Source organism: Musa acuminata, chromosome BXJ2-11 (genome assembly GCF_036884655.1).
Source record: "Musa acuminata AAA Group cultivar baxijiao chromosome BXJ2-11, Cavendish_Baxijiao_AAA, whole genome shotgun sequence".
Classification (NCBI taxonomy): Eukaryota; Viridiplantae; Streptophyta; class Magnoliopsida; order Zingiberales; family Musaceae; genus Musa; species Musa acuminata.
Window position 1 is genome coordinate 3,097,781 of NC_088348.1, and position 23,437 is coordinate 3,121,217.

General features: G+C 38.5%; 3 protein-coding genes across 4 annotated transcripts in view; 2 read left to right on the top strand and 1 right to left on the bottom strand.

Moving 5' to 3' along the window:
* Positions 1-9,378, top strand: part of LOC135627765 (BEACH domain-containing protein C2-like) — a 41,726-nt gene extending 32,348 nt beyond the window's left edge. Inside the window, exons 23-31 of the mRNA XM_065134013.1 lie at positions 1,844-1,993; positions 2,129-2,213; positions 2,298-2,418; positions 2,944-3,040; positions 3,118-3,231; positions 6,167-6,536; positions 7,799-8,571; positions 8,652-8,774; positions 9,085-9,378. Of these exons, the coding sequence (XP_064990085.1) occupies positions 1,844-1,993; positions 2,129-2,213; positions 2,298-2,418; positions 2,944-3,040; positions 3,118-3,231; positions 6,167-6,536; positions 7,799-8,571; positions 8,652-8,774; positions 9,085-9,153 (1,902 nt within the window). The 3' untranslated portion in view covers positions 9,154-9,378. The remainder of the gene's footprint in view (positions 1-1,843; positions 1,994-2,128; positions 2,214-2,297; positions 2,419-2,943; positions 3,041-3,117; positions 3,232-6,166; positions 6,537-7,798; positions 8,572-8,651; positions 8,775-9,084) is intronic.
* A 759-nt stretch (positions 9,379-10,137) lies between these two features.
* Positions 10,138-14,055, top strand: LOC135627766 (uncharacterized). The gene is made up of 9 exons (XM_065134014.1): positions 10,138-11,286; positions 11,776-11,860; positions 11,970-12,065; positions 12,169-12,321; positions 12,407-12,514; positions 13,016-13,135; positions 13,222-13,347; positions 13,488-13,571; positions 13,651-14,055. Exons 1-9 carry the CDS (start codon positions 10,310-10,312, stop codon positions 13,774-13,776), a joined length of 1,875 nt encoding a protein of 624 aa, XP_064990086.1. The 5' UTR covers positions 10,138-10,309; the 3' UTR covers positions 13,777-14,055.
* A 3,188-nt stretch (positions 14,056-17,243) lies between these two features.
* Positions 17,244-22,715, bottom strand: LOC135628000 (uncharacterized). Of its 2 annotated transcripts, XM_065134516.1 has the most exons (9): positions 22,600-22,715; positions 22,198-22,439; positions 21,867-22,070; positions 21,661-21,774; positions 21,379-21,416; positions 21,159-21,288; positions 18,557-20,674; positions 17,789-17,931; positions 17,244-17,667 (listed from the first exon to the last, which is right to left on the bottom strand). In XM_065134516.1, exons 2-9 carry the CDS (start codon positions 22,273-22,275, stop codon positions 17,424-17,426), a joined length of 3,069 nt encoding a protein of 1,022 aa, XP_064990588.1. In that variant the 5' UTR covers positions 22,276-22,439; positions 22,600-22,715; the 3' UTR covers positions 17,244-17,423. The 2 variants fall into 2 exon arrangements, with proteins under 2 accessions (XP_064990588.1, XP_064990587.1); XM_065134515.1 differs by lacking the exon at positions 22,600-22,715 and having other exon boundaries at positions 22,198-22,561.
* Positions 22,716-23,437: the final 722 nt, after the last annotated feature.

A 23,437-nucleotide genomic window follows, 5' to 3' on the forward strand; every position in this document is an offset into this window, starting at 1 on the left:
AAGAGGCTGCAGCTTGTACTTCATAGATGTCTTGGATAAAGTAGCTTTTATTTGTGTTGTTGCCCAAATTGTAAAAGTAGTTTTGCCTTTTATTTGTTAGTATCTAGTTGCATTCCGAGCCAGGTTTTCAATTTTGGGTATCGGCCTCATGCTAGTCTATAGCCAAACTGGTGTGGTTACAGTCCCTTCTGGCATACCGACGTTGGAATATATTGCAGTACTGCTGAGACAGGGAAACAGGGGAAGAAGAAGGAAAAGAAAAGAAGGAAAAGGGAGTAGGAAGAAGGAAGAAGAGGAGGATGAAGGAAGAAGAAGAAGCAAACGAAAGAAGGAAGAAGAAGAGGCAGTGGTGAAGGAAGAGATGTATCGGAGGTGGCAGTGGCAGGCATGCATGCAGTGACAGTGAAGAGGAAACTTGCAAGGAGTCGCATGACTCCTTGCGAGCCCCAATGCTCGCCGGCCATAGCATCGTGATAAATAAAAACCCTATAAGTAAATCATCACGACTCCTCACTAGCCCTAGGTAGCTTGACTCCTCGCAAGCCAGAGCATCACACTTAAAAATGAACCCTTTTAAGCAAACTGTATTGGACCATGTAGTTTTAAGCAGTCCAGTTCCTGGTCGTTGGACCAGTAAATAACAATATTCATATCTTCAAGAATGCAAACTTATCTAGTCAAATTAGTCATAGAAGCTTGTTACTGGCCGAACTGGGAAAAATTAAAGACCTTGATTCTGAGTTATTTCTCTATCAAGTAAAATTGTTAAGAAAGCATTTAATCTGTGTTGCTACCTACTTCTAAGCCCTTCCTTGCTATAGATCTAGATTTTTTTTTTTAATCCTTTTTCTACTTAAGGTCGTCTAAACATCAAGCAGCATCAAAGAGAAAAGAATCACCCTGTCCATAAAAAAGATTCTTGTTGTCAAGCTGAAATTGACTTGCCAATTCTTTTTAATTTGGGTGGGGAGACTTTGCAGGGGTATTGCTGCCTCAATCAGTAAAGAAAAGGCTGAATGTAAGAGGTGCTTTTGCTGGCAAGTCTGCTTAATCACTTTCTTCTACATTTCCATCAACTTCCCCTCTCTGGTCTTCTTTTTTCTAACAATCAATTGTGTCCCAGCTGTTCTTCCTCATGTTTTGTGATGCTTTCATCCTTGAACTATCAGTAAGAATTCTTTATAAGAAATTTATCTGTGTTAAAGGAGAATAGTTTTTATCTAGGGTGAGCCTTTTATGCCAATTAAGCTAGACAGAAAGTCAGTCACTCTTTCAAGATTTCAGCTACTTGTGAACATGTGATACGATTTAAAGGACCAGTTACAATGTTTGGAAGAAATGACATGGACACATTATTTTGTAGTTTTTGTTCTGCTGATAAGATGACATGGACACAAAAAATAGTTTGTAGTTTTTAGATTTATATCATCATAAAGGTTTTATAAGTCTGAAATTGTTCATATTTTAGAAGAAATAATAAAATAAGCACAAATCTCATATATATTAGGATCATTCAGTTGAAGGATATTTGATTTTTTTTAAGGTAGTTAGGTTCATAGGATATATTGCAGAAGATATGTCTTTACCAACAGATTTCAGTGAAATTTAAGTTGTACCTGCCTAATGTCAGTGCATTTTTATGGCTTACATGTTGGTCAACCCTTGAAAGTCAGTGTGTCGTAATTTTTCATATATAGTCTAAATTCTGCTGTATGATTAAAATATTAATTGAATTTTCTTTAATTTTTTTTGTAATTTCTCTGTTGACCATATTTTTAATTATAAGTATGAGAAAGAAAGTATTTGTGTACCTCATTTCCATCCTTTGTTGAATGCTTTTCAGGTTTTGTATTACCTTGTTAGAGTGGAGCCATTTACTACTCTTTCTATTCAACTACAAGGTGGCAAATTTGACCATGCTGATCGTATGTTTTCTGATATTAGTGGTACTTGGGATGGTGTACTTGAAGATATGAGTGATGTGAAAGAGTTGGTAATCTATTTATGTGCATGAAATATTAATCTTTTCTTCTATATTTGTTAGTATTTCTCCCTGTGGTCCAAAGTTTATAAGCCTTTGTGCATCTGAGCTATCTTTTTTTTTTTTTCAATTTGTTGTTACTGTTAGGTTCCAGAAATGTTTTACCTCCCTGAGGTACTAGTCAATGTGAATTCCATTGATTTTGGTACAACTCAACTTGGAGGAAAATTGGGTAAGTGCTTTACTTCTCCAAGTGTTCATGCCAAATGACGCACTCTGCAAAGTAGTGAAATTCAACTTGATTTGTTTGCTGCAGATTCTGTGAAATTACCTCCTTGGGCTGATAGCCCTGTTGATTTCATCCATAAGCATCATATGGCTCTTGAAAGTGAGCATGTATCTTCTCACTTACATGAGTGGATTGACCTCATTTTTGGGTATGTTGTTCAAGCAGACACCTCCTCAGTTTTATGCTTGATGCAGTTCTACGTTTACTGCCTGTGCTCTTTTTCATAATTTCCTGTTGTTCAAGATCACCAGGATTCCTTATGTGATAATTGACTGGCATGAAGCCGTGATATCTTAGGAGGTTCCATGCCAATTTTAGAATGTGCGTCACATCATATACTTATAGGGACCAACCAATATGAGCCTTAAACATCACAAATCTGGAATGACAGGTTTTTCGGGTTCTAAGTACCATCAATAAGCAGTAGTCCTGAAATAAGTGCTTACACTAGCCCTTTTAATGGCACTTTATATATACAATAGGCTTCGCCCTTTTGTTGGTCCTGAAGACTTTTCTGACTCTTGCTCTGACTTTTTTCCAAGATGTTTCAGTTTCCAAATTTCTTAGTTCTCCAGTGATACATAATAGAGTCTTAGTATTTACTGAAGTGTTTGCTTCTGTATTTTCCTTGTCATCTTTGTTTTTTATTTATGCTGACTAGTTGGTATTTCAGATACAAGCAGCGTGGTAATGAAGCTGTGGAAGCAAATAATGTTTTTTTCTATATTACATACGAAGGGACAATTGATATCGACAAAATCGAAGACCCAGTAAGTCTTAATGGTGCTGGTTTGATTTGTTTTCCTTTGTGATGGTTGCTTAAATGCCTCTTCAAAATCACATATAGGTACAAAGACGTGCTACCCAAGACCAGATTGCATATTTTGGGCAAACACCATCTCAATTGTTGACCGTTCCACATTTAAAGAAAAGACCCTTGGCTGATGTTCTACACTTACAGGTATTAACATCTTTTGCATTCTATTCAAAACAGTTCTCTCTCTCTCTCTCTCTCTCTCTCCTCCTATGTGTGTGTGCATGTGTATCTGAATCTTCTTTTGTACATTAGAATCAAAGATGAATGTTGTAGGACATGGTAGTCAGTCAAAGTAATTAATGCCTCTCTATGTTCACACTAGAAATTTAGTCAGCATTATAATAAATTCTTTTACATTTTGTTTAGGCGAGGATTTATCAACATGAGATGATGCATGTACTGTTGAGATTGGCCATGTAATTAGTTTTTTCATTGGGGATTTAATATTTTTTTTCTTATTCTAAATAATATTGAGGACTTAATAATATAAAGAAGTGATAATATATGCAGGTTTTTGGTTGTTGACAATTTGATAAAAAGGTGGAACTATGTATTTTGTCAAGTATTGCAGTATGCCTTTTCATATTCTGGAGCATCATTATTAATCACAGGAAGGGAAATTGTCCATAGTGTTACAGAAATCAAGTTTTGCATTTGCAATAAATTCACGAAGATAGTAAGTAATAACTAAATTTTAATTTATTGCTTTCAGGTGTAATAGAGGTCTATTTCTTGCTGTCATGGTTTTTGGAATATCATTCCAATTAATTTGGAATTAGTGACTACAAAAGATACATGAGAGTAATTTGATTATCAAATGTCAGCTTTATGCATGTGGCTGTTACCATTTTGGCATCTATGACCGGAACCTACTACTGCCCCCTTCCACCTCATGCCATCTGCCACCCACAAAAATATCCTAGTCTAGTTATATCAAGTTTTTCATGGATGATTAGTCCAAATCTCAAAGAGAAAATATTAGGATAAGTTAATTCTATATTTTGGGCCCCATCTGTCAAAAGACTCAAAACCATCAACTCATCTGAGTTGCTGGAACAATTTCTTGATAAGGTACCGCTAAAAATAAATCTCAAAATGTGAAAAGTGAACAATCTTCATAAATTCTTTTTTTTTTTTAAAGTAATTTCCATTACATTGAATGATGTACATGACGCTCACAATGTACTAACCAACAATACACTAATGCACTTGAACCTAAGACTTATCGCTTGTGCAACAATATGCTAACCAACTTGGATATCTCAACTGAGACCATAAATACTTGGAGTGCTTCTTCTTATGCATGCAATAATCTATAAATGAGCTACCTCCCTTTATATGTCTACATTGTTAGCTCATTGAAGTGCTTCATGATCTTCACAGATTTTGGTCCTTTACAATTAGTAATTTGTTTGCATAATCTAAGTTTTTTGCCTCTGCTACTGTTTTTCTGTTGAGAAATGTCTTCATGTTCTGCTATAAACTAACAAACAATATTTTTACCAACTGGATATCCATCAAATTACATTAATTATTTATTAGAATTTTTCCAGCGAAACAATCATTCCAACACTAGGAAAATATGAAAGGTCTGTCTTGTATTCAATTGTTTGGAATTACGTGATGAGCTTGGGGCTCTGCTTACTAGCCAATATTCTTGGTTGCTAATAAGATTAATAACTTCTTAGACAAATTATATACTGTTTCATGCAAATGATATAAATTCTTGAGCAATGGAAACAGCAAAGATAATCTTTTTCCAGAAGTTTAATGGTTATTTCTAACCAAATGCATATATTTGGAAGCTTGGGCAAGTGATTGGCAGCCATTTTATCAACAGAGGTTTGCCATGAGAATCTAACTTATGGGTGAAGGGATGATATGTAGCTACAGAATATGTTTATATTGCAGGTCTCTGGGGCACCCAAATCATCTACTCTTAGGTTTCCAAAACGAACATTGCCCGCTCATATAGATCAAAGTACCATTCATGCACGATGATAACTAATATTATGATCTTTGCCAATTAACAGATATTGGGTAGAAAGTGTTGAACTGATATATGTTACCTTGATGCATATACAATGCTTGTTGTCACAAAATTTGCTAGAGAACATCAAGTGATCAAAATTGTGGCACATCTGTTCCAAGGACAATCCTAGGGCAATCCTCAATTATTATGATTGTGTAACCAAGCTCTTTGTTGTCTTGTCCAGCATGGAATTTTACTTATGTAAGAGGAATGCTTTGAAGCAAAAGAAATAACAGAGAGAAGCTCATTCAATTTACTATTTGGTTTCTCATAGGACTTGCTTTGTGATTACAAAAACAAGTCCTTTTTTTTCGCAAAGGGTAAGTGGTGATGTCAACTAGCTAAGTTAGTTGACACCTTCATTTTACAATAAATATGAGTAGATTTTTGTAAAAAGGGTGGCCTAGTTCACGAGGCTCCTTGCCCTTGCAAATCAGAGAGGTTGTTCTCTTGGACTCATATCTTGGTCGTCTGGATCTAAAATTATCATCATGCCAAGACTCTTGTCCTCTTACTGACGTAAGGTCTGATAAATTTAGTAAATCAAGAATATAAACTTAGGTATTATCCTTGAAATAATAAATCCCAGGAATGATGTTGATGTTATTATAATCTGTTCAGTATACTTGAAGAAACATCTAAAATGAACGAATTTGGAACACCAAAAGGAATATCGAACATGATCTCCAAGTACAATGTTATATTTAGTTGTTTTTGCATTTGCAGAACCATATGTCTCCTTCAAGTCATCAATGCCCAAAATAAACCTTCGAAATACTAATCCGAGAGAGAAAGAGATCTGGAGTCTCTGTAGGCTGTATCTATTGTATTTTCTCTAAAACTGCAATTTTTATACTGATTAAGGTCCTATTCATCAGAGAGAATCAATTATTTTTTGCATTGTTTGTTCATAGCCATATTTAGCCTGTATCTACTGTTATATTTTTGTATGCCGGAATTGTGTCTTCTTAGTATATGTAAAACATTGCCAAATTTGGCCGAAAGCTAATCCTGCTTAGTTTCTAAAGCTTTTGCTTACTTTTACAGACCATATATCGCAATCCAAATGGGATTAGACCTTATGCAATTCCAAATCCAGATCGCTGTAATGTTCCTGCCGGTGCAATTTTTGCATCACCTGACTCTGTAGTAGTTGTGGATACAAATGCACCTGCAGCATATGTGGCACTGCACAAATGGCAACCAAATACTCCCGATGGCCATGGAACACCTTTCCTGTTTCAACACGGTAAGGCTGCTGCTAGTTCAACTGGTGGTGCGCTCATGCGCATGTTCAAAGGACCTGGCGCATCTGGTACAGATGACTGGCAATATCCTCGAGCTTTAGCTTTTCCAGCATCTGGAGTGCAAAGCTCAGCAATTGTTGCAATCACATGTGACAAAGAGATCATCACCGGTGCGTATTCTTGTTCCATTAACCTTTGCACAGCTGACTTCAGACTGCTAAATAGTTTTATAACAGGACAATTAGAAAACAGCTGATCGATCTTTTCTTATATATTGTTAAGTGCTTACGATGAGGATCATTTGTAGGCACAAGGATAAACTAATCACGATAGATGTGTGTAATTCTACTGCATCCACTTTGAGTTGTACATTCATAATTTGCAGTGCAAGTATTTTATCTTTGTTTGATTCTGATATCCCAATCTGATATCAAGAGTTGATGGTCAGTTGGATTCGTATGCAGTGGTAGATAGGATAATTATGTTGGGCTTTGATGAGATGTCAAGCCACTAGTGGAGGAGATTGTAGTACCTTAAAATAATGGCTTATGATAACATGAGTTACTATCCACCTCAAAGAGTAAAGAATAAGTCTTTACTCTCTTTTTGGGGCTTAGCCCACATGCTTTTGGGTTTGAAACACCATTACAAGATTGTACTGCTGGTAGTTGAAAATAGAGAGTGTGCCAACAATATCACTGTTATTCATATGTAGCTGGCTTATTATCTTAAGCATGGTAATGTGAATATCCTTTACAACTTTTATTTTTAAGACATCCTCATTTTATTGTTTGAGAGGTTATGGCTTCTTGTTGTTGTTTCTAACATTTTTTAAATGTCATTATGATATTTTGACTTAATTGGCATGGCCCAATCGATATTAATATTATATCTAAGTGTCGCCAAAAAATGAGGGCTCAGCTACATGGATTTATCTAACAAGTGGCGGAGTGATTTCAAAAACTTCATTTTTTTTCAACCCTTTTGAAAGAGGTTGTTGTTTTACCTGTCTGAACCAGCTTGATCTTCTACCATTTTATTCTTGAATATAACACCTTCAGTTCCTACTAAAGAAAATATTTTGACCGTACATATCAATGCCAACCTCCACCACCACTGGCGTACTTGAACGTAGTGAATATCATGTTCTTTAGTTCTACATTCTGATGCAAAAAAGCACAGAAGTTGTATTCATTTCATAGAACTGTTTTTCTCATCATGATGGTCTTCCCAGTCATGTTCCAAAGAAATTTAATGTCTCAACTCCAGATATTCATTTCACTTTTTTGTTGATGTGGGCATTCTACATTTGATGTATCGATATTTTGGCTTATACACATTGTATTCATTATTTTCGAAATTCAATCTGTGGAATTTGCTTTGGGACATATTGCCTTTAAATATCAATGATTGTTCACTTCAATGAATACAGGTGGGCATTCTGATAACTCCATCAAGTTGATCTCCTCTGATGGGGCCAAAACGATTGAAACTGCTGCTGGGCATTGTGCACCTGTGACCTGTCTTTCCCTTTCAAATGACAGCAACTATCTTGTCACGGGTTCTCGAGACACAACTGTTATAATTTGGAGAATACACCGTGTTTCTCCTTCAAATGCAAAGAATGTATCAGAATCTACCCCAACAGCAATTAGTCCTGCAGGTGGTAGCGATCCAAATAGTACTCTAGACACTAGCAGAAGGCATCGGATTGAAGGCCCCATGCATGTATTAAGAGGTCATCTTGGAGAGATAATCTCCTGTTCTGTTTGTTCTGACCTAGGTGCTGTTGCTTCCTGCTCAAATGCTTCCGGCGTTATCCTACATTCTTTGAGAAGAGGTCGATTGATAAAGAAGCTAGATATTAAGGAGGCACATATTGTCTGCCTCTCATCTCAAGGAGTTCTATTAATTTGGAATAAGATCAAGAAAAGTCTATCCACCTTTACAGTCAATGGGATACCGATTGCTACAACAGTTATATCACCTTTCTCTGGCAGAATCAGTTGCATTCAGATTTCTGCTGATGGGGAAAATGCTTTAATTGGGACATCATCTTGTACAAATGATACTACTAAAGATGACATTGTCGCAGAAAATAACAATATGGAGTTAGACAGAAATGACGTTTCTAATGAAAACACAGAGGACAGAATAGCAGTTCCTGTTCCTTCAATTGCTTTCCTAAATTTGCATACCCTGAAGGTAAGCTGTTATCTATTTCTTTCCTGTTGTAATTGTTGTGGGTGTTAATATGTCATAAGTTTGTTGGGATTTGGTTGCAGGTTTTTCATACTTTGGTTTTGGAACGAAGTCAAGACATCACTTGCATAGGTCTGAACAAGGATAGCACCAACCTTTTAGTATCAACAGCAGATAAACAGCTGATAGTTTTCACAGACCCTGCTGTAAGCGTTTATAATTCAAATCTCATTTTTAGCAGCTAACTAGGCCATGCATTAATGATTTTCAAGATTTTGATTTTCCATGCTATAAATGTATGATATTGACATAAGCCATGAACAATAAGAGAGCCCATTTGAATAAACATCACATTTTTTGCTTCATTTCAATCATGCTTCTTAGTTTACTCATGCCGAATAATCGTATCTTTAGCATAATGAGCATACTGAGGTGCGATTCGCATGATGCACCTGAACATGCATTCATCTACACTTTCTTTGGCCTTGTCATATATCAAAATCTCTCTTCTTGCAGTTGAGCTTGAAGGTAGTGGATCACATGCTTCGGCTTGGTTGGGAAGGTGATGGTCTGCTTCAATCATGAGCGGTCGATTCTTTTCGACGCATGATTCTTGACCTCTGGTGGCTTTCGGCCAGCCATCAACCAACCATATGTGTTGTGAAACACATTGTGCAAATAGTAGGATAGCAGAATATTGAAACATTGTGCAGAAGAGAGGATGCAGAGTTGTCTATTTTTCTTCATTCTGTATATGATCTTATTGTTTTATAGATGAAATCAGTTTTGAGGTTTTTCTCCTCCTCTTTAGTTCCTTCTCTTTCCTTCTCTTGCCTTCTTTCCGTATTTTGATGTACTTACAAGTTAGCAAGTGCTGAAACACATCATCAAATGCTGCCTTTTTCAGAACATTGGCTGCTGCATAGCATATGAAATTATTTGAATCTCTTAATTCTTCCACTCGGTATGCCAGATTACTCTACTAGCTGTCAGCATCAAATAAGCTGTTCTTTGAGAGCAAATCTCGAGATGTCTTCTGAGCCGTAGTACTCTTCAGAAACATAAGATTTGACTCAGGTACAATAAACCTATAAAAGAATCTCTAGAAGGTTTTCTCGGTTGATAATATAGTTAAAATCACAAGTCCGGTAAGTTATATGCGTGATGTTTCAAGCAATTTGTCATCTTGACCGTTGTCTCTGTTCCATCCTCAATTTCTGTATTGTGATTGTGTTCCTGTATTTGAGGCATTGTTAGGAGCACCAACAGAAGACACAGCATATGAGTGGAGAATGACACGGATAGAAGCACGAGGGGATACGTGACGCGAGTGGACAAGGTCGGTCAGGACAAGACTGGTGCTGGTGCTCATTGAAGTGAAGACCCTACCATAATTAACTCGGGTTGTTGTGCTGCCTCGCAGTATATAGCGGCATATGTAGCACAGCCATTGGCGCCAATTTGGCAGAGCGACAACCGGTCAATTGAATCCATTAATAGTTTGGATCGGACCAACTTAAGGATCACTAATTTGGCGTGGATACCGCATTCATCCATTTAAGTAAACCGCCCACCACAAGGAAACGCTCAACGCGTTTTCTCTCCTCCGCTCCGTTCATCTCCTGGCACTTCTCTTGAACCCGTCTTCTCCTTTTCTCTTCGTTCATCTCCCCTTTCTTTTTCCTCATCCTTTGCCAGGGTTTAGAATTCTAACATCCGATCTGGTTGCTTGGAGTCTAAGATGTTGGACCAGCTGCTGATCTTTACGCGGGGTGGGCTGATCCTGTGGGAGCTCGGCAGCTCGCTCAAGGGATCCCCGATCGACGCGCTCATCCGCTCCTGCCTCCTCGAGGAGCGCTCCGCAGACGCGGCCTTCCACTACGACGCTCCCGGCGCCGCCGGCGGAGCCGCCTACACCCTCAAGTGGGTCTTCGACAACGACCTCGGCCTCGTCTTCGTCGCCGTCTACCAGCGCATCTTTCATCTCCTCTACGTAGACGATCTCCTCGCGGCCGTCCGCCGCGAGTTCTCCCGGATCCACGACCCCAGTCGCACGTCGTACGATGATTTCAACGAGACCTTCCGCCAGCTCCAGAAGGAGGCCGAGGCGCGGGCGGAGGAGATGCGCAAGTCCAAGCAGGCTGCCCGCGTCCCCACGGCGTCCAAGAAGCAAGCCAGCGGTTCCGGGAAGCAACGAAATAGCGGTAGCAGTGGCAACACCAGCGGTTCTGGGAAAGACGAGTCGGATGGCGATTCAGGAAAGGGCCGTTGGTTAGCGAATGGTAGTTCAAATGGGCAAGGAAATGAAAGTAAAGACAATTCTCGTGCCCCGAGTGGTTTTCTGAAGGGAAAAGAGACCGGAGCGCCTGAAGTTGGGGCATTCGATGTAAACAAGTTACAGAAGTTGCGGTCCAAAGGTGGGAAGAAGACGGACACTGGTGGCGTTGGGAGCAAGGCCACCAAGGCGGAGCCAAAGAAGAATGTGAAGAAGAACAGGGTTTGGGATGATTCACCTTCTGAGTCGAGATTGGATTTTACGAATCCAGTGGATGAGAGAGGGGAAGAGCCTCTGGAGGTTGTGGAGGCAGATCGGGGAGAGAGCATGATGGATAAGGAGGAAATTGTGAGCAGCGAAAGTGAGAGTGAGGAAGATGAGGAAGTGGAGAATGAAAAACCTTGCACGAAGAAGAAGGGGTGGTTCTCGTCTATGTTCCAAAGGTAAATATTTGGCTTTGAAGCCTCTTCATGATTGTTTATTTAGTGAATGCTTTGGTTATATATCAATAGTTTTCTTTCAAATATCTTCATTCAACTTACTGTAGATTATTCTTCTCTCTCAAATGAGGGAATATGCATAGCTGATACCTGCACATGTATCTGTTTGTAGCTTCTCGACTTAAATGTTCTTTTCTGATGCTTATTTTATAAATCTATCTCTACAGTAGTTCATGTGCTTGTGGTCTAAATTTGTAATATGCCCACCACAAATTGAAATTAGTGTATAATCAGAGGTCAAAAGTGGGTAATTAAATCAATCCTTTTGATTGATTGCTCCTTAGATTTTGCATACAAAACAAAATGTTTTTAGGTCCTCAATGGCCCCATAGTTTTTTTTTTTCTCTTCAGAACCTTAGCTGCTATTCCATGCAATCTGGATCCACTATGTTCCGACAATTATTCATCTATGTTGCATATTCTTGGCTTCAGTATTGCAGGTAATGCTGTGTTAGAGAAGTCTGACTTGAAACCAGCCTTGAAAGCTCTCAAGGATAGGTTGATGACTAAAAATGTGGTATGTGTCTGGTCTTCCATGTTTGGTTGATATATGTATGCCAAATTCTGATGTTTGTTTCAACTATTATACTATTCATCATAGAGTTAATTTTTCATGGAACTTTCAGGCTGAGGAAATAGCTGAAAAGCTTTGTGAATCAGTAGCAGCTAGTCTTGAGGGGAAAAAACTGGGCTCCTTTACGAGAGTTTCTTCGACAGTTCAGGTTTGTTGATGGGGTTGATGTATACCTTTTTTTTGCTGGCTTCGTTTTGCTGCAGTCATACTCTTGCAAAACCGTATATCTCAGTGTTGGATTACAACTGCAGACAGCCATGGAAGAGGCACTTCTTCGCATTTTAACACCAAAGAGATCCATTGACATTTTGCGAGATGTACATGTCGCTAAGGAGCAAGGAAGACCTTATGTTGTTGTTTTTGTTGGTGTTAATGGAGTTGGAAAATCTACCAATCTTGCCAAGGTTAGCATATTTTTCTCTTAATTCTTTATATTTGGCTGGCATTTGTCCCATTTCTGAAATATCTTCTTCTTTTGTAATTATATAGGTTGCATACTGGCTTTTGCAACATGAAGTTAATGTCATGCTGGCAGCATGTGACACATTCAGGTCTGGTGCTGTTGAACAGCTTCGGACTCATGCACGCAGACTCCAGGTATGCCACCTACTCTTAATTTATTGGTGTTTGTTCGTGATGCATATCAGCTTTCCATTGTTTTATTTTGCTCATTGCTCGACTATGCCTCCTTTTACTTGTGCTCATTGTTTATTGATAAATTTGGATTTCATGCCGAGAGATTGGAAAAGATTATCTACATGCTACTCTTTAGTTGATTTCAAAGAACATGTTGGACTTGCCACTACATGTGGTTTGGTTTCTATCTGTTAATACATCTTGAAAGAAAGAAGCAGTCGTAAGGCTCTTGGCGATCCTTTTTTTTACCTTTTGCAGCATTGAATGGTAGCTTCTGCTGTTAGTGTAGTCACGAGTCAAATGAAGATAAAATTCACCATTACCAACCTTTGATACCGATGTTCAAGTTTGTAATCTGACTTTGCTGTGACATTAGCATTGTTACAATACAAGTGATTAAAAAGCTGAAGTGTGCAATGGCTACGAGACCTATACATTTGTAACAACTAAAATGCTTTGCAGATACCTATCTTCGAGAAAGGCTACGAAAAGGATCCCGCAATTGTAGCGAAAGAAGCTATCCAGGAGGCTAAATCCAATAATTCAGATGTTGTCCTTGTCGACACAGCTGGCCGTATGCAGGTAAGAATTACTGGGGACACTATTAATTGGCCAAACATGTAGGAGATGTATTGTCTATAACCAGCTTTCTTGCTGTTGCATATCAGGATAATGAGCCACTAATGAGAGCACTCTCCAAGCTCATCAACCTCAACAACCCAGATCTGGTACTTTTTGTTGGAGAGGCTTTGGTTGGAAATGATGCTGTGGATCAATTAACCAAGTTCAACCAGGTACCATGTGTCCCGTGTTCTCCATTTCAAGATTGTTGTTGATAATTTCACCAGATGACCAGTTCGAGCATCCATCCTGCATCCTTTGCTAGACCCACAGTTTTACCAATCACTTGGTTGTTTCACATACTATCATGCAGAAATTAGCAGACCTGTCCACGATTTCGACTGCCAGGTTGATCGATGGCATCCTGCTCACCAAGTTCGACACGATTGATGATAAGGTTGTAAATTGTTTTAGCCGTAGAAGTTGCTCTCTTGTCATTACTTCATTTTTCCACTAATTCCCGAAATTTTCGTCAGGTTGGAGCAGCTCTTTCCATGGTCTATGTTTCAGGAGCTCCAGTGATGTTTGTTGGTTGCGGTCAGTCCTACACCGACCTTAAGAAGCTCAACGTGAAGTCCATTGTCAAAACTCTTCTGAAGTGAGCGTAGTACCGCTGTCTGAACCTTTAGTCCCCCATGACCTCATTCTCTTGACGTCTTAAGCAAATGAATCATACTGGCTCTGCCGTAGATTCTTTCAAGCGATGATGTCTATTCTTTAACAAGAATTGCTTTCTTGTTATAATTTTAGAAACTCTTAATCACATTTTGATAGTAGCAGTATCTCGAATACCAGCCCCAATCTGTATTTACCAATCCGAGAAAGGATTGGTATCGGACTCTACGATTCGGTCAGTATTTAATTTTAATTTTAATTTTTCAGCTGATACAGGTTTGATTAACTATCAAATGTATTAGTCCGATGAATTATTGAAATCGGTACCAAATTGAGATTTAAAATCTTGGTTAGCAGTTCTTTTACTAGAAATTTTAATTCTATGGAACATTTTCTGGCTGCCATAGAAGTAACCAGGTAGAGCACTACAAGCGGTACTCTCTCCACATCCACCTCTCAGGCCGGTTGTTACTGTGGACCAACGTGCAGGTGGTGGTGGAGGGTGGCGCATCCACACCATATGGCCCGACGAAGGCTATACCCTACGTGAGTTCACCATGGGGAAACGGCGAAAGCTTTTAAGGTGCATGGAGAAGCTGCTGCCTTTGAAGGAGAACTTACATAATTACACCTGAAGCTACTCAGGTTTGTCTCAATGAACCTTAAATATTTGCTTCTTTTTGGAACCATCTAATAAGAAATATATAAATAGCAGAATTCCAAAAGGGCTTACCCAGAAAGGACAAATATGTAAATTAAATCCCAATCGCAATAACGTCTCTCGGCAACGCTGCTTTTGTTCGTGCTGGCCTATAAAACCCCTGGAGGCGCGCCATTACCATTCGGAATCCACAGTTTCTCTCTCTGTCCTCCCATCATTCTTTCTCGGGCAAATAGAACTACCCTCCGCCTTCTGCTCCCGCTTCCCGATCGAAACCCTAACATGTGCTTCCTATCTCTTAGCAATACCTCTGATGAGCGTCCCTCGGAGATCGGTGATCCCTGCCTGAAGATCGAGGAAACGACGCCTCTTAGGTGAATCACTCGTTCCTCGTTATCTTGATCGACGATGCACTGTTTGCTCACGCATGGGAAAGAATCGTTCTGATGATGATGCTCATGGTATTAGTCTAAGTTTTCTTTTACGTTATCTCCGTTTTGTTCTTTTGGAATCGGTTTCATTGTTTGTGGTTTGCTATTTCTCACAAGAAACAGCGAATCTAACGGATCTCAGATCTGATTTATCTTTCATCTATAGAACTATTAAGTACACGGGGATGCTTGCTTATTATCTTAGGGTGAACAAATAAGATGACTGCTCTTCAGATACTGCCGGTCACTTCCTTTTCTGGTTTGGCAACGAGGCTAAAGTCTGTGACCTTTTGTGGAGCATGGGATGGTGGAATTTACTTTTTGCCATTCTGGATATCATGATCCCTCCGTCTATCATCGGTCTCTTCCGAGAAGTCCTGTTGACCTTCGGTTTTTTGCTGTTCCATGTTCTTCGTTCAACATTTTTGGCTTGATTTTTTTGAGTGGTCTGATGTTGATATTATAACTGATAGCGTTTCGATATGGTACGGTTGGACATTAAGCTTTGCTCAGCAACGGATCTATGTTACGCTGATTGAAGTTAAACGCTGGCTACAATTAAACTGCAATTGCAGCTCTGTTACTAATTAACCCAGTACCAACATCATTCTCTTCGGCCGCTGACTGATAATGGCACTGGACCAAGATTTTGTTCATGAATTTAACATACAAGTTAAAATCTGATAATTCTGAGAGTTGATGTACATTCCAATTATATAGGGAGCAACCATGAAATGAAATAGGTATCTCTGAAGGATCAGAAATAAGTTTTCAGTTTATCAAGTAAAGGAAATACTTTACCATTTTATGGTGAGAATCCATTGCAAGTCATTTATCAAGGTTTAAGAAGTTCTGTTATATTCTGGTGGAGGAAGTATCTGTCAGAAAGCTCATCAAATGAACACAGGTTTTACTTACAAGAATTTCGGATCATGAAAATACATCTAAGGCTGACTAAGAAAAATAAATATGGTATCTAGAAGCTTAAAGTGCAGTGGGGACTACATTCTCTAATAATATTCTAGTTCAACTCAAAGCTTTTATTGTTAAGAATCAAATCCTCCTCCATCTGGAATGACTTTAAGATCCTAAATTATTGTTATTATTTACTGGGGAGGATTTCCAACCATTAACACCATTCATGTTCATATGCTAAGTTGACAATCAACTATCGCAACCTTCAACTTCAAATTCAAGGCCCTCTATTTGTGATAGTTACCAAGTGGAAGCACAACATGGTCAAGTGGAAGCATAAAATGTTTGTTAAGGCATCATTGGAAAATATACCCTATTGTTGAGAGCAGAAAAAATCATATTTATTGTTAATATGTTAGCTCATTGAACATTTTTCTTTTATTTTATAATGATATGAAGAACTTTCTTTCACATTCTTGCTAATTCCACAGGAAATGAAAATGGCAGAAAGGCAAACTGGTATTAACAAACTGTAATAGCTCTGGTGGCCTCACGAAAAAGATGTAGATATGAATATTTAGCTAGTCTTTGAAGATTCTAATGATTTTGCTAAATGATGTCTTTTTTATACTGCCGATTCTTTTGGCTTGACAGCAGTGTAGTTTTGAATCTGATCTTTTTTTTTTTTTTGTGACACTACTGACTGTGGGATAAAGGTGTTTTTGCTATCCTGCTGTATCTCTCTGTGGACTTAAATGCAATTCTAACTAATGATAATTTACAGCTGAGGGGAACTGTTCAGCAGTTGCAGTTTGTATTGAAAGCCGAAGAGACTTTGGAACATTTGTATCTCACCTTTTTATTTTTATTTTTTGCAGCAAACATTTAGCACAGATTGCTTATCATATTCCAGTTGAACATCAACTGTGTCCAAGAGTTAACTAGTAACTACATGGACCATTTGTTGTTATTGTTTGCAGTAGGGGGTTTCATTAGCATTTTGAAGAATTTGGTTGTGTTGCTATCAGACGTGAGAAATAAGGAACTCTTAACATTTGATTGGAAATTCTCACAATGATTTGTGTGCATTGATTCATGCAATCTAGTAGTTAGGAACTTTGACCAATGATAAATCTGTCAAAACACTGGAACAATCAGGAAATATTAAGAATCTGCATTTTCGAGGAGTTCATTTCCTTAGTGTTGCAAAATTTTGTTGTTCTGTGGTAGGCAAGATCAAATTCGGTCAGCGTTTCCTTGTAGCATAGCTACTTGTTGGCTTAAGTTTAGAAAGATATGTACATTCTAGATACCTCAAGATCTTCATAATCAACATAAGAATGTTCTAATCAAGAATAACACTTCTTGTTGACTAGAAATCAGCAATTTAGAATTTCATGAAAAAAAATTATATAACTTTGAGACTCTTTGTGCACCCAAACCAGTGTGACTGGAAATTTTTTTCAACGAAGGAAATAAGTTGCACTCACCGGAAAAGAATATCTTATCAATGTACACACTATTTGACATCTGGCATCGCTTCGGGGCTTGCAAGCCCTGGATCTCTGGTGCATCCAGTTGCTTGCCTATACAGACGACTCATTTTTTGTTTAACATTAAAGAAACACTAATTCTTCAAAGCATTTTTAAGAGTCCGGATTGTCATCACAAGTTGCTGTCTTTCACCTTCTACTTCTGCAAATTTCAGGCTTATCTCAGAATATCTTTCTTGCATTTCTTTCAGCTCAGCTTCCATTGATTCATTCTGTCTTTTCAGAAGAGCCATCTCACTCAACATTTTAGCAAATGTATACTGATCACATATATAGGAAACAATGTGTTGATTTTCTTCTGAGTTAGTTCCAGAGTGCCTGCAAAAGGGATTAAAGTCATCAGAAGATCAATTGCCATAAAATAAACGTGATATTTACTAGAAGTTCTATGCAGAAGGAGAAACACTATAACAAATGCTGGTAATTCATGAACAGTTACCTTGTGGCTAATTCTTGATCTTTGTTGTTTATATCATTTTTTTGTGCTTTGTTTCCCACCCTTTGCTGTTGTAGACAAGCAACATCACCTTCGAATTCATTTGTGCCAGCAAACTTGTTGCTTTTTTGGCAAGGTTTGCCTTCCTGCATTAGATGATTACTTAAGTAATTATCTTTAAGAAAAAACAAATAACATTTTTATGCCTCTATTATGGTGCCCACACTATTGGTCAATGGTACAAACATGCTCAAATTTCATTCAGACAATATGTAGCTCTGTCTTAATTTACTTGTTAAAAAAAACATTTTCATTACATCAAATTATGCTGAAGCAGTTTCACAAAAGTAAAAAGAAGAATTCTCAACATTCGTGTTAACCATATGCAAAATTTATGAATGCCAAAATGCCTTAAGATCTCCTCATTCACAAAGAGATTTTTGTTTGAATCAACTAACTGGTATTTCCATAACTTTGACCTCATTTCTCTGGTTCTTCTGGTTCTGTAATGATGAATGTATCATTACTGTTTCTTCCTGTCAAATTTTTTTCATTTTATTAATTACAAATAACATACCAATATAGCAATATTTTTTAAAGCACTACTCAGCATGTTTCCATTTCAATGGTTGTGTTTGAACTTTTTTATGTATCTGTGCATGTGCAGGTATAAACATGAATGTTCATTTATTGTGGTGGGTTTATTTCTAACTTTATGGAGGAGCATGAGGTGCTAGACCATGTCATCTTTTCATGTTTGGTGATACTTACATTGGTGTAGCTGTTCCCAAGTTCTTCCTCTGAACTGATTATCATATCCTCCTCCTTTAAGAGACCACCCGTCAAGTTGGAAACCAGTCTCCTCAGTTTCTCTTTTTCTAGTTCACCTTCAGACAGTGATTGCTTCAGGTCATTGTACTGCACTCCAAGGGTTTCTACCTTGGAGTTTAGCATTGTGATCATGGTCTCTTTTTCATCTTTCATGTTCCTCAGGTCGCTTAATTCCTCCAATGTATTTTCTACTTTCTGCTTCAATAGTGCTATCTCGTTCTTGAGAATTTCATTTTCTGAGTTTTTAACTTGTAGCGTTAACTGATTTCCCGTATTTGTTGACTCCAAATTTTCCATCTCTGCTGCCAATTTCTCTTTCTGTCCTGAGATGAGATAATTCTCCATTTTGAGATTTTCAATCTCATTTTTCAGTAATTGCATTTTCTCCCAGGATTCTTTGAGCCTTGCTTCCCCAGACTTCTTATAATCTTCAAGCTCCTCTTTCTTGTTTTTGAGTTCCAAGTGCAGCCTATCTGCTTCTTTAGATTTAAAATTTACAAGGTTTAATAGCTGTTGAAGATTCATACGGTATTGCCCTCGCAGTGATACTAGGTTTTCCTTGGTTTCCTCCAACATTTTCTCCAGATGGCTTCTTTGTGAACGCAATTCACTAGCTTCTTTTAAAGCTTGCTTCACTATTTTCTCGTTGTCATAAAATACAGATGAAACTTGTGAAGAAACCTTATTAAGTTCCTCATGAAGTCGTTCAGCAGTGTTAGCATTGTTCCACTGTGTTTTCCTCAGTGCTTGCTCTGCTTGTATGGCCTTTTTCTCTTGTTCAACTTTAGCTTGCATTAGTGTGTCTGCATCTGATTCAAATGATTCAGCCTGTGTTTGAAGTTCTTTCTCTAAGCATTGAACATGGGTTTCAAGGTCACTGATAACCGATAAATGTGCTGAACACTCGTACTGCATCCTGAGTTGCTCTCGCAGTTGCGTTTGCTCCAGCTTATGAGAGACATCATGGTTTTCTTGCTTCAGAATTTCATAGTCCAAAGCAAGCTGTTCCATTTGCATTTCAAGTTCTTCACGGTCCTTGTTGTACAATTCTATTTCACTGTTAAGGTCAGCGATCTTCTCCTCCAGTGAATATTCAGTCCTCATGTTATTATGCCCATTGACTAACAATGCATGTTGCTCCTTATCATTTTCTGAAGTTGTTTCCAGCAACACTTGTTTACATTCAGATTGCTGCAATTGTGGGAGTTGATTTCTAAATTTCGAACCTTGAATATCCTCATCATTTTCTGCTTCGACATCAATTTTTCTGCATTTATGGCAGAGTGTCTCCCTGTTTTTCTGCTCCAACAGGTCATCAAGATCTCTGACGGCAAGTAACAGTTCAGAGTTAGCTTCCTGTGTTTTTTGTAACTGCAAGCGAAGACTTGAATTCAGATTTTTCTCATGGTATAACTCTTGTTTGATTTCTTGTAGCTTGGACAAAGGATCTTCTCTAACAAGCTGTGATTCAGTTGAAAGTGTTTCATCAAAATCTGTTCTCTTTTGTGAAAGCTTAAGTTCTTCACATTCTCTTCGTAAAGCAGTTCTTTCCTCCTTCAGGCTGCTTATTTCCTTTAAAAGATCTTGTCCTCGCTTATTTTCCTTGGTGATTTGCTTTCGCAAAGTCTGCAACTCCAGTTCTGATACCTCCACCTTCCTCGTTAAAATGACAACTTCGTTTTTTAGTTTCTCAAGAGTCTCATCTGAACATTGCAGTCTTTCTGTTAACCCAGACTCGCCTGAGCTGTTTGTTGATCCATCCGTGCTTCTATCAGGAGCTAAAGTTTCAGACCAATCACCTGAGCTGGTCATCAACTTTGGTTGCATACCAATGTCCGCAAGAGGCGATAGTAAGCTGGTGGAGTCTTTTTGGTTGTTGCCATTCTTGATGCTGTTCTCTTTTGGTGTATATATTTCTGAGCTACTATCAGAACTAGCCGCTGATATAGCATCAAAACTGTGAGATTTTTCGAGTTTGCCATTACAGTCATCGTAAGTGGGAAGGTTTCTGCTCGATGGAAATTTTACCCTTGCCTCTCTGCTAATATATGACACATCCTGTTAAAAATAAGATACAAGAATTTCATATGTATCTTGGGGATTTGAAAGCATGATGATGAGGACATTATATATTTTCCAGATTTCCTAGTCATACATCCCCTAGGTTCGATTCCTGAAAGATTGCTATTTTGAATTCAAAGAAATCTGACAATCATATTCACATTAGACTGTTGCACTTGTTTAAAGTTTTTGGTTTTCTAGAGAAGAAATGTATAGCATCTAGTGGACAATGACTTGTTTCCCCAAAAACAATTCCAGTACTCACTGATGAATCGACAGGCACCAAGATTCGACAAAATGCATATGGTAAATAAAAGTGTCATAAGTTGAATACTCTCTTTGTTTCATGTACATCATATCTGCGTTATCATGTGTTTATGTGAAGCACTTTTAGTTGGTGATTTTCTGTGCATCATAGTTGAAATACTACCATAGTGAAGTTTCTTAAAACTGTACTCTTTTGCAAGAGATTTGCACTTACTTTCACCAAGTTAACATCATTCCTGCCATTTAGAGCTTTGACTCCTTCCTCATTGTCACTTTTGGTTAACTGGCTCTGTAATGTTCTTCCTTGTTGCCTCATGATTGCATCTCCATTTTCTTCAACTTCCCTGAAAAGCATAAATCAATTATTGAACATCTCACTAGAAGCTTGTACTGAAACCTTTTTCCATACAATAATCCATGCTGAGTACTATTACCTTCCTGCAACGTCATCCAGCATTCTCTGTATGGTAACCTGTCATTTCAGTTAAGAGCCCATTAATTAGGGAATGAAACTTGGTAACAAGGTATTATTATAAGTGTCTCAATTCTTTTCAAGCTCATCTCTACTTGTTTGGGATTGTGATTTCTTTTTGGAGGAGACAATTGCTGGAGATAGATTTTTGCTGACCAGATCTGTTTTTGTAGCAACCCAGATCTAGCAGAGCACTCATGAATTCTATTAATTAATGCTTGTCCATTCAGGAGGAAATGCTCACATGCAAGATGGCTTCTGTCTTGAGATGGAACGAAACAGATGAAGCTCTGAACACTTCAATATAATCTGCCAGGTTAACAATGGCTTCTCCCAGGAGTCCAGCTCTGGTGGATCCCTGCAAAACCTCCAGTGATGAGACATAATTTGGAAGCAGAGCACTCGATGAAGAACATGTCAAAGCAAAGAAGACGCATTCATCTCTCATACGGTGGTGGAAACAAGAAATTGGTATAACTTGTCGTTGATCTTTCCGCTCTTGGGATCACGCGTTAGCTTCACTGTTTCATAAACTGGGTTCGACCATTTGCAGGTTCCACCAACCACCGCAACCCTCTCTGATCTCACAGTCGGTTTTCCGACGTCGAGAGGGACCAAGCTTACCGTCGCCGCCTCCGATGCCGACAGCGGTACCTGAAGGAATCAACGAGATCAAGCCCACAAATTTTCCAGTAGATTACTTGGCTTACACGAATCACGAAGGGGGTTCAAAACTAGCTCGTTCGGCACTGGTAAGATCTGATGCGTTGACCGAACTGACCTGTGTCGCTTGGAACTGCAACTTGAACACAGCCTTGATCTTGTTCTTCTCGCTCCTCCATCGTGCTGCCTTGAACATCTTCGATCTCCCTCTCAATTCCTCATGATCTCCTCCGCTTGGCCTTCAGGAATCAGTGCTTCTACCTGCGCAGAAGCCCCCCCCACATGGAGGAGCCTCCTGACAGGGAGGAAGAGGAAGTAATGCAAGTGCGGTGGAGTTCAGACACTGAACTCACAAACAACCTGTGGAAAGAGGAATATTATGATGGCAGAGGGGTTTAAACACAAAGCAAGGTTGAAAAATGGGAAGCTTATGTGCAATAAAATACACGCAATAGAGAATGATGTGAGGGTGTGGGGTGGTATGTTATAAGGGTCTGCTGGTGGATTGCTTGAGACTCACAGCAAGGAGGCAGACATGGGATTTGGTGTGTGGTGGTGGCAATCCCTGTTGTGGCTATGGCTTGACAATTGTGCCCACGTGATGGCTTTTCTCCACTGTGGGGTTGGTCCTGTTTTGGCAACCGGAAGGATTAGATTACATGGGATCCTGTTCTTCCGTCTCCTCCCTGCAAAGCTGGTGACAGGTGATGATCATATCCTTCCATTCTGTGTATCTTTTCATACAACACATCTTCTTTGACGCTTTCTTTATTTTGATGGTTTGGTAGCGTCTTTGGATGCTACAGTGAGCTTCTTAATATTCATATCTAAGGGGGAACTACTTAATAATTTTTTTTTTTTTTATCATCGTTATCAACCATTCACATCAGTTCTTTTACTTGATCATAGATGTGTATCATCCATTCATATTGGTTCATGTAAAACAAAAAAAGATGTTAGAAATTCTTGAATGATTCTATTTGAATGTTCTTAAGTCAACGAGGATATTTTTAAAGGTTGTGGTTTATAGAGTCTCTGAGTCCAAATAGTGAGAGCAGGAAAAGCTAAAATTATGGTTGAAGTCAATAAATTAGTGTGCCATATTATTATCATATAGCATTATTCTTGTGTCATTTATAATAATTGAGAGTATTATTTGTACACACAATAACAAGATGGTTTAATGGAGTAGTAGCGCTATATAAGGGAATAATGCTTAACAATGAGAATGATGCATACAATATGACAAAAAATGGTGTTTGACTCATGATAGTGAGAGTAGTCTCTAGTGTGAAAAACGAGGATGTAGCTCTTGATAGTTATCGTGTCAGGCAGAAAAATGACTCGAAGAGAGTAAT

Excerpts from the sequence above, each read along its gene's own strand:
- LOC135627766 (XM_065134014.1), top strand. The coding sequence starts at position 10,310 with ATGTTGGACCAGCTGCTGATCTTTACGCGGGGTGGGCTGATCCTGTGG. Across the intron at positions 11,287-11,775 it reads TTCTCGTCTATGTTCCAAAG|TATTGCAGGTAATGCTGTGT; the intron begins GTAAATATTTGG and ends TCTTGGCTTCAG. Across the intron at positions 11,861-11,969 it reads GGTTGATGACTAAAAATGTG|GCTGAGGAAATAGCTGAAAA; the intron begins GTATGTGTCTGG and ends TGGAACTTTCAG.
- LOC135628000 (XM_065134516.1), bottom strand. The coding sequence starts at position 22,275 with ATGTTCAAGGCAGCACGATGGAGGAGCGAGAAGAACAAGATCAAGGCT. Across the intron at positions 21,289-21,378 it reads CTGGATGACGTTGCAGGAAG|GGAAGTTGAAGAAAATGGAG; the intron begins GTAATAGTACTC and ends TATGCTTTTCAG. Across the intron at positions 17,932-18,556 it reads TTGGGAACAGCTACACCAAT|GAAGGCAAACCTTGCCAAAA; the intron begins GTAAGTATCACC and ends CATCTAATGCAG.